An 18796-nucleotide genomic window follows, 5' to 3' on the forward strand; every position below is an offset into this window, starting at 1 on the left:
CCTAGGGTGAAAACATAACCCATAGTGGAGTTGTCTTCATCGTTGTCAGATATCCAATTGGCATCAGAAAAAGACTTCTAGAACACCTGGAAATTTGGAGTAGTGCAAACCATGATTCATGGTACCTTTTAGGTACCTAAGCAATCGCCTTAGAGCATTCCAATAATCTTTGCTAGGGTTTGTTGGAAATAGGGCTAAGGTATAGCAGTGGAAATATAAAATTTTTAGCCTACTTCCTTTTAACCATAGGATTCGTTAATCGTTATTTCATATAAAGAGGGATAAGAAGATATACCTTTCGATGATCAATCTACCGTTGCAAACGAAGTGCCCACAACTTCAAAGGAGATGTAAACTGTTTACCAATCTGCCCCTATTCGAAATAGACCTTCCAGACCTCCGAACGACGATCCCTTCGGTGGAAACGTAGAAGAATATGTCTAGAAGCTACTGTCCAAAACTCGCGAAGATCCGACGGTTCAATCTCTGGGAATCCTCGAAATAGTGAACTGACCTGATGCAGACGAAGAAAAACGAATTTCTCCCTTTTGATTGTTTTTCTTCTTTCGTGAACACGGTGAGGTTAAATTAGAATCAACCCTTATGAGATGTAACCAAAATAGATTACCTCTAATTAACCAACACAAGATCAAGGAGAAAGAGGGATGAATTAGATTAACCAATCGATGGAATGCCGAATGAATTCTTGTCCACAAACTTGGGGATGGAATTCACTTTCTCTCTCTAGCTAGTAGATTTCGAAAATCACAAGGGGTGGGGCTAGAGTGTGTATCGAAATTCACTAGGTAAGGGGTATATATATTATCTTGTCTCTAAACCCTAGTTAGATAGGATTAGGTTACTTAATAGCAATCCAATTCGGAATAGGATTTCTAATTATTATCTTACTATATATCTAATATAATTAGGATAATAATAAGTAACCTAGTTAGATAATAATAGGAGGACATTAATCCAATTAATGACTCCTAACTTGATTATCTCTTAATTAATTTAATTTCACAATCCTAATCCAATTAGGAAGAGTGGAATAAATTAATTCCCTTCCTTTAATACATATAATTTCGACCCTCCTTATCCATGGGCCTTACTGGGCTCAACTGGGCTTCCATCTATTAATCAGATCCATCTCTCTTTTGTTTCCAAGTCTTATGTGTGATCCATTAGGTCCTTACTACTTCTGGCCATATGCAACTATTAAATTAATTTCTCCAAGAATTATATTTAATCCTTGCATAACGGAATGATGAACAGAGCATGTTATCGGCATGTCCGTAATCATTCCCCCAGAGTCCGTTAAGAAGACAGGTTGATTCTGCCGTTAACCCTTCCGTATTAGTTACAGTATAATTCGATCCTTTATCAACTACATCCTTGAACTGAATCTTATAACTATGGATGATGTCAAGTCATATATAGCGAGACGTTCGTTTTACTTGTACAGGTCGAGTCAACTCAAATAGATAGGTTAAGTGAAATCTGTATTTCTACTCTTAAGCTATCACCTTGCAAGGATTTAGAGTCGAGTCTTCCACAAGCGATCCTTGGACGTATCTCCCATTCGTCGGGAGTGATAAATGCTCAATCCAATGTATAACTACCCTGACATTACCTCCTGTGACACCCAACCTTTGCAGTTCACACCCCAGAGTCATCTCTGTTAAGGATCGTGGGACCACGCGATCAAAGTCTCACATTCAGTAATTCAGGATGACCAATTAACATTCCTTTGAGTCTGAGGATTATTTATACCTATTAATACCAATGAGATGAACATGTGACAAGGACGAATCTATCCATCCTGTTATCTCAAATCGGATCCCCAATCCTAATGAACGACGTTTCATCGGATCTATGTAACTGTCCAGATATCTATATATGTGAAGCTTATGAGATCAGCTTTCTGTCGGACAGAAGACATTGTTACATACAAGTCTCAACAGTGATATGTCAATCCTAAACATCTCACTTGACTTGGGGTGGTTTTAAGTTTATTAGTTTATTATAAAGTCTTGTCTCACTTCATGCTTGTATGAACACTTTATAATCACTTTAAACAAACTTACGGATTTCCTTTTATTAGACTTTATTTAGTGCTGTAAAAGGGTTTGCCTTTATATAGTTATCAAACATATATCTTATTAAACAAATGATATAAAGAACAATTCATTTACAATAAGTTTGCATCCTACAACCATTGTCTTTAGGACACTAAACCCCAACATACTCCCACTTGGACTAAAGCCAATTGTTTCTAAAACTTATCCCAGTAGAAGTCAAATGATGATCATGTACTTTCTGGGCTAACGGCTTTGTCAACGGATCTGCAACGTTGTCCTCGGTAGGTACTCTTTCTATTCTCACATCTCCTCTAGCCACAATCTCTCTGATGATGTGGTATCGCTTTAGGTAATGTTTGGATGCATTATGAGACCGTGGTTCCTTTGCTTGCGCAATGGCTCCATTATTATCACAGTACAGAGTAATGGGATTGACAATGTCAGGCACCACTCCTAGTTCTGTAATGAACTTTCTAATCCAAACTGCTTCCTTTGCTGCTTCCGCAGCAGCGATGTACTCTGACTCGGTCGTAGAGAAAGCTACACTTCCCTGCTTGGAACTTTTCCAACTGACCGCGCCCCCATTCAAGATAAACAGATATCCTGATTGGGATTTAAAATCATTCTCATCTGTGAGATGACTAGCGTCTGAAAATCCTTCAATTTTCAGATCTCCTTCTCCGTACACTAGGAACATATCTTTAGTCCTTCTCAAGTACTTAAGAATGTTCTTGATGGCAATCCAATGCGCGTCTCCCGGATTCCCTTGGTAACGACTCGTTACTGATAACGCGAACGCTACGTCAGGTCTAGTGCATAGCATAGCATACATAATCGAACCGATCGCGCTGGCATACGGGACTACAGCCATGCGTCGTTTGTCATCATTAGTTTTAGGACATTGATGATTGTTTAACTTCACTCCATGTACCATGGGTAAGTTACCTCGTTTCGATTCAAGCATGCTAAACCGATTTAGCACCTTTTCAATGTATGTAGCCTGTGAAACCTTTTCATACAATAGTGGTACTTTCTTTTAGGCTTCTTAACTTCCTTTCCCTTGGACACATCTTTCTTACCTTTCTTGGGATGTTTAGAATTGGGAAATTTCCCTTTTCTTTTCTATGATCCCTCTATGACAATAGCCGGTATTGCCTTGTCTTTCTGAATATTGGGCTCAACTAACTTGAGCATATTTGCAAGCTCTTCAAGAGAGGTTTGCAAGTCATTCATCTGATAGTTCATGATGAACTATGAATAACTCTTTGGGAGGGATTGAAGAATTAAGTCTACACTTAGTTCGTTATCCATCGCGAATCCAATACTAGAAAGTTTGGTAATATAGCCAATCATCTTGACATAATGTGTCATGATTGATGTGCCCTCTTGCATCCTGCAACGATATAACCATTTGGATATCTCGTAGCGTTTGCACCTGGTTTGTTTCCCAAACAAATTCCTTTAGGCGCATGATGATGGAACAGGCATAGTTGCCTTTGTAATTCCGATGTCATCGATGCAAGTATGATGCATCCGGCATGATCGCCATCAGCCTTGTGCTTCTTGTAAGCATCGATTTCCTCGATTTGGAGCATCATAATTAGGGATAGGGGGTATCGATGTATCAAATACATACCCTATTTTATCGAACTTCAAAACAATTTTGAGGTTGCGATACCAGTCGGTGAAGTTTGAACTATTCAACTTGTTATCGGTAAATGTGTTTTGCAGATTGGTGTTAGTCATGATTTTAAGAGTGTTTGTTTAAACAAAAACCTGAGAGTGAGAAAGAGTAAACGTATGTTATTCATTTGTTTTAAAGTGTAACAATCTAAAATTATAGGCCTTTTAATTTATTTCAGATTGCTCCCACTATTTTGCCAAATTAATAACCCTCCATATTAATTCGAAGAATTTCACAAATCCTTTAGTGAGCTAGGATCCTAACTCCTGAGATTTCGCCTTAACTTTAGCCAACAAACTAGTCTCATTCATTAGGTAGATTCATTCAATCAATCACATCTCGAATGTGACTCCTAGGTTATTGGGTTACTAACCACATTAGTAACTAATATGTCATTCATATTAATCCCAACCATTTTGCCCATTAGTGTATGAACAACATGACTTTTGCCAACCAATTGTCATACTCTAATTTAAGTATTACCTCATATTCATGAAAGAACTATTTTCGATAATCCAGGTGTTACCATAAGACCCCGAGCTTGACTTTTGCCAACAACCCAAAGGCCCCCAGTACTGCCGGCTGAATTATAATATTAGGGAGGGGCAACCGATTTTAATAACTTATTTATTTACTTAACTTTTTAATGAGGGATTTTTATTTAAGTCTCATAATCTAACTTAGTCTTGATTTGCTTTAGCATACATCAGACATACATTCACACATACATTGGCGTTATGGACATATCATCTACTTCTAACCGTTTTGCATCTTTATATTAATTCTTAGATTAATATAACCATACAAAACTTCAATTATGCATGTCCCAATTATTTTGATTTCAATTCATTTAACGCTTTGATTTACAACTTGGTAAAAACAAACTTTTAAACGAATTTTCATTCGATAATCAAAACAGAAAACTATTAATTTCCGAAACATGTATATATATATTTTATATTCAAAACTAATTTTAAATTTCATATATATATCAGATTTTCAATACGGTTGAAAAGCGATTTTCAGAAATAGGAAAAACTACAATAGCTTTCCATTTTATCTTTAGAATCAATAAAACTAATTTTATTAATCTAACCATAAAACTAATAGATTTTGTTATAATGATTATCAACCGAAATAATTAGGAACATACGCATAATCTATTTCACTTATTTATCTTTAGAATTAATTAACCAAACAATTTGTTAATTAATCCTAACCATAAATATGCATTCAATCCTATTGAAAGCTTCTAAATTTCATATATGAAATACCGGATTTAACGATGACTCTAATACCACTGTTGGAAATAGGGCTAAGGTATAGCAGCAGAAATATAAATTTTTTAGCCTACTTCCTTTTAACCATAGGATCCGTTAATCGTTATTTCATATAAAGAGGGATAAGAAGATATACCTTTCGATGATCAATCTACCGTTGCAAACGAAGTGCCCACAACTTCAAAGGAGATGTAAACTGTTTACCAATCTGCCCCTATTCGAAATAGACCTTCCAGACCTCCGAACGACGATCCCTTCGGTGGAAACGTGGAAGAATGTGTCTAGAAGCTACTGTCCAAATATCGCGATGATCCGACTATTAAATTAATTTCTCCAAGAATTATATTTAATCCTTGCATAACGGAATGATGAACAGAGCATGTTATCGGCATGTCCGTAATCATTCCCCCAGAGTCCGTTAAGAAGACATGTTGATTCTGTCGTTAACCTTTCCGTATTAGTTACAGTATAATTCGATCCTTTATCAACTACATCCTTGAACTGAATCTTATGACTATGGATGATGTCAAGTCATATATAGCGAGACGTTCGTTTTACTTGTACAGGCCGAGTCAACTCAAATAGATAGGTTAAGTGAAATCTGTATTTCTACTCTTAAGCTATCACCTTGCAAGGATTTAGAGTCGAGTCTTCCACAAGCGATCCTTGGACGTATCTCCCATTCGTCGGGAGTGATAAATGCTCAATCCAATGTATAACTACCCTGACATTACCTCCTGTGACACCCAACCTTTGCAGTTCACACCCCAGAGTCATCTCTGTTAAGGATCGTGGGACCACGCGATCAAAGTCTCACATTCAGTAATTCAGGATGACCAATTAACATTCCTTTGAGTCTGAGGATTATTTATACCTATTAATACCAATGAGATGAACAGGTGACAAGGACGAATCTACCCATCCTGTTATCTCAAATCGGATCCCCAATCCTAATGAACGACGTTTCATCGGATCTATGTAACTGTCAAGATATCTATATATGTGAAGCTTGTGAGATCAGCTTTCTGTCGGACAGAAGACATTGTTACATACAAGTCTCAACAGTGATATGTCAATCCTAAACATCTCACTTGACTTGGGGTGGTTTTAAGTTTATTAGTTTATTATAAAGTCTTGTCTCACTTCATGCTTGTATGAACACTTTATAATCACTTTAAACAAACTTACGGATTTCCTTTTATTAGACTTTATTTAGTGCTGTAAAAGGGTTTGCCTTTATATAGTTATCAAACATATATCTTATTAAAACAAATGATATAAAGAACAATTCATTTACAATAAGTTTGCATCCTACAACCATTGTCTTTAGGACACTAAACCCCAACAGGGTTATGGTGTACCTATTTAGTATACTTACAATATAAGCAATTTCATCCCTAATCTAATTCATAAGAAACATAACACTACCAATGATATTTGCATATTCAGATTGACATACTAAATCACCCTTATTTTTCTTTAAGTGAAAACTTGGGTCGTAAAGTGTTCTAAGTAGATCGACATTAAATGAGTCAAACTTTTTTGGAAGTTTTTCAATATAGTGAGACTCATTAAGACAAATGTCATTTGAAATTCTTTTCATTTTTACTCCCAAAATCACATCGGCTTCACCAATCAAGAAGGGTTTGGCTAAGAAAGCAATAATAAAGTCAATACCAAAATTGTTATCCCTTCGAGCCTTTTTGCTTCTCCTAGGCTCCAAAACAGAATCATGGTTAGTTAAAGGAAGAGAAATAGGTAAAATAGCTGCAAAGCTAGAAGATGCAATGTCATTATTAATTTATTACCATAAGAGGATTACAAAAAACAAATAGATGTTCAAAAAAATATTCATCTCTTGATTCAACAATATTTCCACATGCATAAGAACCGTTAGCACTTTTAATAAGGAAGCGAAATGCATCACTATGATAAGCATACCTAATAAAAATGGAATCAATGGTTTTAAGACTTATCTCATTCCTCTTACAGTTAGGTATCCCAACCTTTGCTAAACACCACCATACTTTTAAATAATTCAAAATTGGAGCTCGACCTTTCCACAGTTCGTATGGGGTCTTGTCTACTCTTTTGTGAGGTACTTGATTTAAAACATAACTACCCCCCCCCCCCCCACACACACATATTATCAAGAAGTCCATAACTAATATGCATTGCATTCATCATATTTTTACTTGTTTTGTTCGGGTGTATAGGGGAAATTACTTCATGTACAATACCATTATGCTCACAAAATGCCTTAAAAGTGTTAGTCTCATATTCTCCATCCTTATCACTCCTAAGTCTCTTAATTTTTCTGTCAATTTTATTTTCTACCTCAGGTTTGTATTTAAGGAACATTTCTTCGGCTTTATCCTTTGACTTGAAAAGATAAACCATAGTGAAACAAGAATAGCTATCTACAAAAGTAATATAATACCTTTTTTCCACCTTGTGTAAAGGGATAATACTTTAGAATGTTTGTCTATTGTGTAAAGGGATTCTTTGCAAATCTGGTTTCAAGACATACATCGCATTTTGGCAATTCATTTTTTGAAAAATTTGGAATCATGTTTAAGCCTTTTAATAGAAGCAATATTAACATGATCCAACCTTGCATGCCATAAATCAATAGACTCAGTGATGTAAGAAAAAAAAGTACTAGCAATATTATTCATAGTGTCCACAACTACATCAAGAGTAGACATTAAGAAAATACTCATCAAATATGTCGAGATTAATTAAAGAATTGATTTGATAAGAATCTCTTTTCCGGTTCGAGATAAAACCTTTTTTTTCAATTGTGAATTCTGCTCCAAATATGGTCTTTGATGAAACTAAATGTCTAGGTTTTTCTACCAACTGCAATTGAAGCTCCCAAATAAAGACCAAGATTAGTAACTTCGTTAACCTGAAGTTAAGTGTTCATAAGAGTTTAAAAGTCGTTGTTTGTGTTGCTATTATAAAGGATTAAGGATTTTTGAAGATTTATACACTGACCCGATGCTTTCTCATAAGTACATAGGCAATACTTAATATTTTTTGCTAATGAGGCCCTAAAAAGAGGAGACTGTCATCTGGGAAAAGCAAGTGCGAGATAATTGGAGCTGACTTTTCTATTTTACACCTATAGGCGGTTAATTACTGATAATGTTATGTTAGCATTTGAGGTTAATCATTACTTGAATAGAAAGACGCAGGGTAGAAATGGGTATGTGGCGCTGAAGCTTGATATGGCTAAGGCATATGATAGGGTCGAATGGAGTTTTTTGGAAGAGATGATGCGGAAGTTAGCTTTTGGGGAAAAAACAATTACTCTTGTGATCCAGTGTGTGTGTAAGGCTAGCTATCACATTATTAATGGAAAACACAAAATTGGTCCAATTTTTCCTCAAAGAGGGCTTCGGCAAGGTGACCCGATTTCTCCATATTTGTTCCTTCTTTGTGCGGAGGGTCTGTCGGCTATGCTTTCTAATATGGAGGGTCAAGGGAGGATCCATGGGTGTTGTATTACCAGGTCAGCGCCTCCGATTTCTCATTTATTTTTTGCCGATGACAGTTATCTGTTTTTCAAAGCTTCCCAGGCTGAAATGTGTACTGTAAAAGAGTGCTTGCATTTCTATGAGCTTGCATCCGGTCAGAAAATTAATTTTGAGAAATCATCTATGACGTTTAGCAGAAACTGTTCTCGTGAGGTGAGGGATAGCTTGTGTGCTTTGCTAGGGGTGACACCATCTGCTTTGCCTAGGAAATATCTTGGCCTTCCTTCGCTAATTGGGAGAAGTAAAATTCAGGTTTTTAATTATCTGACTGATGCTATACAGAAAAGGGTGATGAGTTGGAAGGCTAGGCATTTATCAAAGGCAAGTAAAAAGGGTTTGATTAAATCGGTGCTACAGTCTTTACCTTCTTATGTTATGTAACATCTCAATTTTTGTGCATTCATGACATTTAGACATATGCATTACACGATATTAATTAGAGAATTTAGAAATAATTTTACATGTTACATGTCATTCACCCCATGATAGATTCAACTAGATAGTAAAATCGGGATAACGTGTAAATGTCGAAAATAAAGGTAAATGTGTTTTCAAATAACATAAACTTGATGAGTAGTTAATAAATACACAATTAGAATGATAAGTGATTAAATAGTCTTAGTTAACACTAATAAGAAGTGTAACAATGAAAGGGGATGTAGTTGGAAATACGAAAATTGGTTTGGATAAATTTGTAACAATGCTAACCTAGATGGATAAACATAAAAATAAAAATAAAATTACTAAATAAAAATGGATAAAGTTCAGATTTATCCTGAACCTTTGGGGTAAGAACTCCTTGAAGAAACATAAAGAGAAAAGGGAAGAGAAGAAGAAGGATCAGAAGAAGAGTTAGAAGAAGAACAAGGTATGCTGTTCCCTTGTTTTGTAAAATCAAATTCGTGTCTTTAGAGTCCGATTTTGAGAATCTTAAAGAAGAGAAAGTTGTAAGTTTATGTCTTAGTTAAATTCCAAAATTCGTTTCATGATATTTGGGTATTTTGAGAATCTTAAAGAAGAGAAAGTTGTAAGTTTATGTCTTAGTTAAATTCCAAAATTCGTTTCATGATATTTGGGTAAGTATACTAGGAGATATGATAAGATCAATCAGACTAGGCCTAATCTGCAAGCTGTACTTGATTTGTTTCTTTTTGTATAGTTTGGGATATCTTAGGGTCCTAATTTGAGGAAGGTGTAAACATGAAAATTGATCCTTTATGTGTTGAGTAAGCCCCTGTAAAGTTTGGTTCGTATTGGATAAGTAAGTAGTGAGAAAACTAATAAGGAAGTGTAGGTGTGCTGTGTGGCATAGGTGCTGAAACAGGGTCAGCTTGTAAATTTTACTGGAAATTATGTAGAGCTCCTAAAATTCTGATATTTGGATATGTTATACCTATGTATGTCTAGTTTGATTACCAAAAAGAATCAGAGCAATTGAAGTTATAAGTTTTAAGTTATGATTAAATTAGAAAAACTGGTATAGGTGCATTGATGCTGAGATAGGATGCCAAAGAAAGTTTTGCCATAAATCGGGTGGTTCTGGAAAAATTATAAAATTTTCATATGATCTTCATATATGAGTCAGGAGTATAACAAAACAAGAATTAGGTCAGTTAGTTTAGTATAGAGAGAGTTATAAGGTTTTTGGTATGGACGGGTTATTGAGAAATATTATGTGATCTTGAAGTTTATGGAATAAAAGAAGAATAAGAAAATGAAATTTGGTAAATAAAGAATGAAGTCTCTTTAATCATATGTGTTAGTATAGGTACTCAAAACTTTGAAGACATTCCGGAGGAAGGTACAAGTCGCCGTCAAGGAAGCTAGCGGCTTAGTTGTGAGTATAAACATGATATGAATATTTTGGCTTCTGAAGTTGTGATTGAAATGTTGATATGACTTGCTACTTTGTGATATAGTGCATTGTTTTGCTATGTTTGATGTGAATTGATAAATGATTGAAGTACTTGTGATGGAATGACTTAAATGCAAAGTATGTGTACATGTTGCATAAAACGTAAATGGCGTTGTGGCATACCGGTTTAGGCACTTATGACTACTTGATTATATGGACTATTTGGACCTATATGGTCAGATATATGGACTACTTGGACCTATATGGTCAAATATATGGACTACTTGGACCTGTATGGTCATTTATATGGACTACTTGATTATATGGGCCGAAATGTCGAATTATGAAATTACAAGGCTGTACAGCAATACCTGTGTTACCGTTTACCTGCTACTTGATCCCGGGAAGTGTCTAGCTGGTGGTGTCACAACAAAATTAAGAAAAGGCTTATCATTTGGATATGCATGAATTTGTATATGTGTATGTGTATGTGCTTTATAATTCATTGATTGTTTATATTCACTGAGTGGCGACTCATATAAATCGTTAACTTTTTCAGTTGGTTGATGAAGTAGATGACCACGAGTTTCTAAAAGGTTCAGATATTGTAGATAGCATGGATGAAAGGTTGGTTGGCTGTGTTCCATCTCGCGCTCTCTCCTCTCATTCCTAGCATGTAGAATATGTGAAGTGTGGGTGAACTACAAACATAGTCTGTAACATATGTAATCATAAATAAAGTCTGTAATCTAAATGGTTACATATATGTATGTGTTTTTGTATGTTTTGAATGACTATGAGATATAGAATCAATATTGTCTGATATGTGTTAAAACTAAGTGATATATGGCTAGGGTGTTACATGTTATGAGTCTGTTTCTGATCCCACAAACGCTTTGTGCTGATTTAGAAAAAATGATGAATTCATTTTGGTGGGGTCTTAAGGGGCAACAATCGAAGGGTATCAGATGGAAGTCTTGGGATAGACTATGTGTTCCTAAGAAGTTTGGAGGGATGGGTTTTAGGAGGCTTCATGAATTTAATTTGGCCCTTCTTACTAAACAAGGTTGGAGACTTATGACAAATCCTAACTCCTTAGTTGCTCGGGTTCTTAAAGCCAGGTATTTTCCAAACTCTGATTTTTTGGATGCACAGGTTGGGAATAATCCCAGTTTCATTTGGCGAAGTGTAGTGGCTGCCAGATCGGTGCTTGAATCTGGTTTGCGTAGGGCGGTTGGGAGTGGGACTGATACTTTTATCTAGAAAGTGCCTTGGTTACAAGATGTTAATCCTTGTATTGAAAGCCCATGTCCGAATGGTCTAGAATCCGCTAAGGTGGTTCAGTTGAGATGTATTGATTCTAATCAATGGGATGATGATGTTTTGAGTGACTTGTTTTGTGAAAGGGACCAACGGTTAATCCGGAAAATTCCTATCTCGCTAAGTCCGAAGCCTGACAAATGGTTTTGGTTATTTGAAAAGAACGGGTTTTTCTCGGTTAAATCTGGTTATGTTCAGGTAGTTGGTAACATGGTAGGGCCTCATCTCGGGGTTTCAATTGGTTTCTGGTCTTCAATTTGGCGCTTAAGTGTTCCGCCGAAGGTCCAGAATTTTATTTGGCGTGCCGTCTCTCATTGTCTTCCCACTCTGCAAGTGTTGCGATCTCGGTTTGTGCATGTGTCTGATTTGTGTCCAAGATGTGGAAGAGGGGTGGAAACACCATTTCATGCATTGGTTGATTGTGTAAAGGCTCGGGAAGTGTGGCATTTTTCTTTACTTGGTGATATTAGTGCTCTTTGTTTGGATATTTCTATGTTCTGGAATCATGTTGCTGCTGTTCCGGATTGTAAAGTTAGAGAGTAGACGGCAATGGTTTGTTGGTCCATATGGAATGCGAGGAATGATTTTGTCTGGAACCAGCGTTGTATTCAGTCTGGAATGGTGTTTAGTGGGGCGACAGCCTTCCTATCCCGATGGAGACAAGCTCGGATTAGGGATGATTTTGTGTAAGATGTGTCTGCCGCCTCCTTAATTTGGGTTCCGCCTGCTGCTGGTCTGATAAAGATCAATGTCGATGCAGCGTTGTTTGCTGCGACACAGCAGGTCAGTTTTGGTATGTTGGCGCGGGATGCGGAGGGTGGTTTTATTGCTGGTGCAAATGGTTGGCCGGACTGTCCTTTGGATGATCTACAGGCGGAAGCAATGGCGTGTAGGGAGGCGTTGTGGTGGGTTCAGCGTCGTGGTTGGAGGTCTGTTGTAGTTGAGATTGATTGTTTAGGTGTTAAACAGGCTTTGTCTAGCTCTATTAATGCTTGTTCTTATTTTGGTTTTATCATTGATGATTGTAAGTCTCTTCTACAAGCTTTAGCTTGTTCTATTAGATTTGTGAGGCGTTCAACGAACTTGTCTGCTCATGTTCTAGCACGGGTGATGAGTTATTTATCTGGACCGGGAAGTTGGGAGTCTGTTCCCCCTTCCTTCTTGATCGATTCGTTGATTCCTTCTTAATAATAGTTGCGTGTTTTCTTCAAAAAAAAAAGAGTTTATTGAATGCAATTAAACAAAAATAGATTATCACTGAATGTAATTGGATAAAAATAAAAGCTTATTGAATACAATTCGATAAGAATAGAGATCATTTGTAACATTTGAATATTTAAGAGGGCAATTAAAGTTTTGTGTCAAGTTAAGGTTTAATATAGGTTGAACATATGTGAAGTCCCAAAATTTCTTCCAAAAAAATCAATTGGTTTTTTTTAATTTTAAAAATCTATCGTTAACTCTTGAATTTGTTTACAATGACATGATTAATTTCATTAATTTACGAAAAGGGCAAGAAGCGATTTGGAGACAAACATGCCACTTGAAGTAAGTTTAAGCGTCTCCTTTTTCCTAGCCTTTTACCCTGCCTCTATCCTAGCCTTTTAGCCTAGACTTTGACCTCGTAACCTGCCTGGGGTGTCTAGACTTTTAGCTCTCCACCAGCCTTTGGCGTCTAGACTTTTAGGGAGTGTCCACCATAGGCTCGACGAGCTGTCCTCCTAGATTTTCCGATGGTAATGCCAGGACCTTTTCAGTACCGACGACTCTTGATGCCAAGAAGGAGACCGACTAGATGAGGCAGAACATTGTTCATAGGTTGGCCCGGAGATCGAATTAGATTCTTCCCCTTTGAGAGGGATTCTCGTGCAGAAGAAGAACTCGGTTACTCATCTTGGATCGAAGTGGAATTTCTCACTCTTTACTCTCTGAGTAGCTTGCCCTATCTTTCTTTGATAGCTTGCTTCGACTCCTACCTAATACCACAGGTAAGGGAAGTGATCTTACCCGGCCCCAAGATTCAGTGCCTCTAGCCCGGCTAGGTCACTTAAGTAAACTCATGAAGCTAATGAGATACCTTCAAGGTTCAGACATAATCGATTTTTTCAGCCAAATATATATAGTCTCGGAATATATATTAAGGGGGCGTTTGGTTCGCGCAAGTATAACGAAAATGAATCCAGAAAGGGAAACAAGGAAAAAGGAAAGGAATGATCATGAATTTCTCTGACTCTTTGATTTGTTCCATAAATGGATTAATAAACCATGATTGTATTTGTAGTTGTTTGGATCAAATAAGTGAATCAACTAAAATTGTGAATTCTTTGTAATAATAATTTCTATACCTACATGTTTTGCATTTATAAATTAATACACATAATTATAGGAATTAAAATCAATTACTTCAATCATTAAAATAAAAAAATTTACTCAAAACTATTTTATGGGAAAAAAAAGTAAAAATAATTAAATGCAATAATCAACAGTGAAATCAGTCTAAGAATAAAATGGTAAAAATAAATTAGTATAAGGAGCAAAATCAAAATTAAAAAGTAAAACAGAGACTAGGTAGAATTTTATGAAGAGAATATATGTAAATGATAGTAAAAGATAGAAAAAAGAATAGAAAACATTTTGGAAGTTGGGTAATGAATTAGAAGAGTTAGAGGTAAACCCAAAACTCAAGAGGGATAAAATGAATAATTGTATTAGTAAAAAAGGAATATGGGAGTCAATTATCAAACACGCTTAATCTAAGTGTTTAATCAATTAAATTAAATGTTTTTTTTTATCAAACATAGTCTTAGTCTCATAAATTAAAATATTTAACTTAAAATTTTAAATTAAATATTATCAACTAATATTATTAATTCCGTCTCTGATTACAATTATTATGTCCCTAAGTTCTGCAATAAGTTTTTCAAAAACAAATTAGGTCATTTTTATTTGGTCATTCAAACCCCTTCAATAAATGTAGCCTCAATTTGGGTCCTTAGTCATGGACTCATTTTGAGCTTAAATTCACTACAAAACCCATTTACTAGGTTTTCCTTCACACCCATTTGTCTTGTGGCAAGAAACATAAACCAATCAAGGGTCAAATTTACCCTAGAAATTGGGAGCCATAATCAATTTAGATTAAACCATTAAACCAAAATTTAAGTATATTTTAAAATTGGTATTGGTCAAATTAACCTAAATAAAAACAATTTTAACACTTGAAAATTTGTCAAATTTGAACTAATTTGCCAGATATTGCCAACTTCAAAATTCTATCAATTTTTTGGAAGTGGCATTGAAATGTAGGTTGTCATAAGAATTCCATGAGCCCTCATGGTTATTGTTTTCTTGTATGATTGGAAATGGTGAGGATGAAGAGGTATAGAGAGATTTGATTTGGAAAAGATGATACACTCGTGTTTGTAACTCGATCGTTATTGTTGTTCTTCGGTATCGTGATGATGCTTACCGAAAGGAGATCTCGTATCAAACTTGAACTAATTTGCTGAATATTGCCAACTTCAAAATTCTATTGATTTCTTGGAAGTGGCATTGAAAGGTAAGTTGTCACACCAAGCTAGCGCATACGAATTCCATGAGCCATCATGGTTATTATTTTCTTGTATGATTGGAAATGGTGAGGATGAAGAGGGAGTATAGAGAGATTTGATTTGGAAAATAATGAAGAGTGACGAAGATAACAAGAAAACGATACTCCCGAAGTAATACACCCAACAAACCAAGATGAACATTATATAATATAATTAGATTCTTCTTCTCAATAATATAAAACACAATAACACCTCAATTCTATTTACAAGAAACTAACAAGGTCAAGAAGCTATGTTTTTACAATATGCCTGGTGAGGCTAAAACATAGCTCAGACACACTAATGACATGACTTGAGAGGAAACAGATATACACGTTATCGATGTTACGTTACTGTTAATGCCAGCTACAGCTAATAGGTACAGAAAGATCAGAATGCTGTACAGAGATTGTTAAGCTTAATATTAGAGAAACATTCTTGGCGGATAAGGCTGGTGCCAACACACAATCTGCTTCTCCTTCTCCTTGGTTCAGATATTCTGACACGTGAAATCGCCTTTGCAAGGACATCAGCCAATTCACAATCTCGCTCATCCAACCTTGAACCACCAGACTCCTCCACACCTGCTGCCGCTGTTAGTTTTCGGGCAGTCAACGTTGATTTGAACGTCAGTCCCTTCAAAGTTGGCTCTGTATAGAACAATATCCATGGGTGCCCTGCAAAAGTGCATATCGCATTAGATGACACAGTAATAGGATTCATACAAAAATCGAATTTGGTTATGTAAAAGATACTTACGCAGTATTTCATCAGCAGTTAATCTTGCTGAAGCATCTCTTGTAAGCATGCGCGATACTAGATCCTTTGCAGGTTGAGATACTGACTCCCATATTCCACTCTGAAAATCGAGCTCAGCCTTCTTAATCGCCTCGGATACTGCACCCGAAGAATCACCTTGAAAGGGAAGAACCCCAACCAACAGGGCATGGAGCAGGACACCAGCACTCCAAATATCAACTTGATCAGAGTAATCACCCAATAAAACTTCTGGGGCAACATAGGCGGGACTTCCAGCCAAACCTGTTATTTTCTGACCTGCAAGAAAGAAACAAGAGAAGACTACATCAGCAATTAACAAATTTCTAGGCATATAATTAAGTGTGAATGGAGAAATTGAAAAAAAAAAAACATATAATTCACATATGCATAAAGGAAAACTTGAGAGGGCGAGCCTTGGCGCAACGGTAAAACGTTGTTGCCGTGTGACCAGAGGTCACGGGTTCGAGTCTTAGGAGCGGCCTCTTGCCAATTAAATTGACAAGGGAAGGCTTGCCCCCAATACACCCTTGTGGTGGGACCCCTCCCCGGACCCTCGCTCAGCGGGGACGCGTAATGCGACCGGGCCGCCCTTTTTTTTTATGCATAAAGGAAAACTTGGTGAGGATGTCATTATGGAATTGAACTGAATAAAATTGACAAGTGCATTTTGCCACCAATCTCCGTGTTCCATAAACAAGAAAGAAAAATTAAAAAACAAAGATAACCATCTTATAGAATTTCGTAGCAAACAAATGTCAGAAATCTTATGCAGAAGAATGCAAAAGAAAACCAAATGTAACATCCTGGACCAGTCCTATATGATGATTCAATATCACAGGGTTGTGAAAAACACACAGACAAACAACAGCTACTCCATAAAATTGAGTTATACTGATTTGTTTTGATGCTGAAGGAGATAAAATTAAGTTATACCTCGTCAAAACCTTTCACTAAAAGCCCAACAATAGCAAAATATACATAATTCAAGAGTATGCATAACCATATCTATGATTAGCAATTAACATAATATTAATTAAGATAATGATAATTACCATTTTTAATTCTGACCGATAGCCCAAAATCTGCAAGCTTCAATTTCCCTGATGCTGTAAGTAGGATATTCTCGGGCTTTATGTCCCTGTGGACAACACCCATTTCTTGGCAATATTTGATGAGTAAAACCAACTCCCTTATGATATTAGCAGCGCGATGCTCTGAGTATTGGCCTTCCCTTGCCATCTGGTGAAGCAACTGTCCTCCAGAACAAAGCTCCATAACCAGATAATAAAATTTTGCATTCTCATAAACAGCCTTCAAGGTTACAATGCCTGGATGACCAGAGAGGTGCTGCATTATCTCCACTTCTCGATGCACAAGAAGATCCGCTCCTTTGCCTTTGGGCAATATTTTGCATGCACACTGTACCCCAGTCACTTTCTCTCTGCATAATACCACAGATCCAAACTTCCCCTGGCCTATTGAAGCACCCAAATCATAATGTTGCTCAATCTTTTGCTTGCGTCCCAATTGAGTCACCACATCAATACAGCCAGATTTTCTCTTAAGACCCCTACATGGTGGATCCACAGAGGAATTTTCTCCCAATCTTTTACTTTCATTTTTCTTCCTTCGAACCATGTTGACAGATTGGCAAACGAATCCTGAAATTGTCCAGAAACACAAATGATCAGTACAAGAGAACTAGAGGTTAAACAAAACAAAACAATCAGATAATGAGTTAATAAACAAATCAAATCAACATAAAATAGGAGAAATTACTAGAGTCTAGAATCGTGCCTAGAAACAACTAAGCTCTTTCTTGGAACAATGCATACTGATAATTCAAAGACTTGAGACATTAAATTAATTGATTCCGATTGGCAAACAAAAAGGTAAAAGTAACGCATTTTGATCCAGCACAGTACAACATAAAATAGAGCCTAGAAACAAATAAGCTTAGGACTCCCCTTTACCGAATCTAAACGCAAACAATCAAAAATTCATAAAAGAAGTAATTAGACTAAAGCAATCTGAAATTCCAGCATTAGCTTACGATTACCAGGAGTACGAAATAACTAAATATCCTACTCAACAGAGCTAAAAAGAGAGGAATTAACAGACATAATCGAGCTTGTTAGATTTTCCAAAATTTGTCGAGAAATAAACAGAACCCACAAAAATTAGGAAATCGAAGAGAATGTGAGGAAGAATGAGCGAGATACCTTAATCAGGTGAAGGAGAATGAGATGGGGATTGGAAACTTTTAATTTAAGGAGGATTGAAGAAGAAGGGTTTGATAGAAAATTGTTAAAGCAATTTCAATCTCAAGAGGTTTTTGAAGCAGAGAAAAAGCAACGACTGACTGAGGGGGATCTCGCGCGTTCCTTATAAACTGCTGAGGACAGTGGGACCCACATTTCAAACCAGGACTAGACTAGATTACTGCCTTTAGTTACGTTACGTTGGATAAGGATTAATTAATTATTGGTCAATTAGAGATTTAAAATGGTTAACCTTACCAAAATAAATTAAATTGGTCAACTCATATTCGTTTTAAATACAATGGGTTACCACAATGCATGGTCAGTTACCAAAATTAATATAAAAAAATATTTAATAAAAAGTTTACAATAAGTCATTATTCCAATAGTTCCCTATAAATGG

The 18796-nt window shown here is 36.2% G+C and overlaps 1 protein-coding gene and 1 long non-coding RNA gene across 2 annotated transcripts; one reads left to right on the forward strand and one right to left on the reverse strand.

Moving 5' to 3' along the window:
* Nucleotides 1–9367: 9367 nt before the first annotated feature.
* On the forward strand, nucleotides 9368–11212 carry LOC136225496 (uncharacterized). Its single transcript, XR_010687112.1, has 3 exons — nucleotides 9368–9455; nucleotides 10356–10424; nucleotides 11002–11212. It is a non-coding gene; the product is annotated as an uncharacterized lncRNA (long non-coding RNA).
* A 4299-nt stretch (nucleotides 11213–15511) lies between these two features.
* On the reverse strand, nucleotides 15512–18484 carry LOC136225662 (serine/threonine-protein kinase PEPKR2-like). Its single transcript, XM_066013770.1, has 4 exons — nucleotides 18355–18484; nucleotides 17185–17793; nucleotides 16112–16408; nucleotides 15512–16029 (listed from the first exon to the last, which is right to left on the reverse strand). Exons 2-4 carry the CDS (start codon nucleotides 17768–17770, stop codon nucleotides 15743–15745), a joined length of 1170 nt encoding a protein of 389 aa, XP_065869842.1. The 5' UTR covers nucleotides 17771–17793; nucleotides 18355–18484; the 3' UTR covers nucleotides 15512–15742.
* Between the last annotated feature and the right edge of the window lie 312 nt (nucleotides 18485–18796).

Source organism: Euphorbia lathyris, chromosome 4 (genome assembly GCF_963576675.1).
Source record: "Euphorbia lathyris chromosome 4, ddEupLath1.1, whole genome shotgun sequence".
Taxonomy (NCBI): domain Eukaryota; kingdom Viridiplantae; phylum Streptophyta; class Magnoliopsida; order Malpighiales; family Euphorbiaceae; genus Euphorbia; species Euphorbia lathyris.

Excerpts from the sequence above, each read along its gene's own strand:
- LOC136225662 (XM_066013770.1), bottom strand. The coding sequence starts at position 17,770 with ATGGTTCGAAGGAAGAAAAATGAAAGTAAAAGATTGGGAGAAAATTCC. Across the intron at positions 16,409-17,184 it reads ATCGGTCAGAATTAAAAATG|GTCAGAAAATAACAGGTTTG; the intron begins GTAATTATCATT and ends TCTTTCTTGCAG. Across the intron at positions 16,030-16,111 it reads AACTGCTGATGAAATACTGC|GGCACCCATGGATATTGTTC; the intron begins GTAAGTATCTTT and ends GCACTTTTGCAG.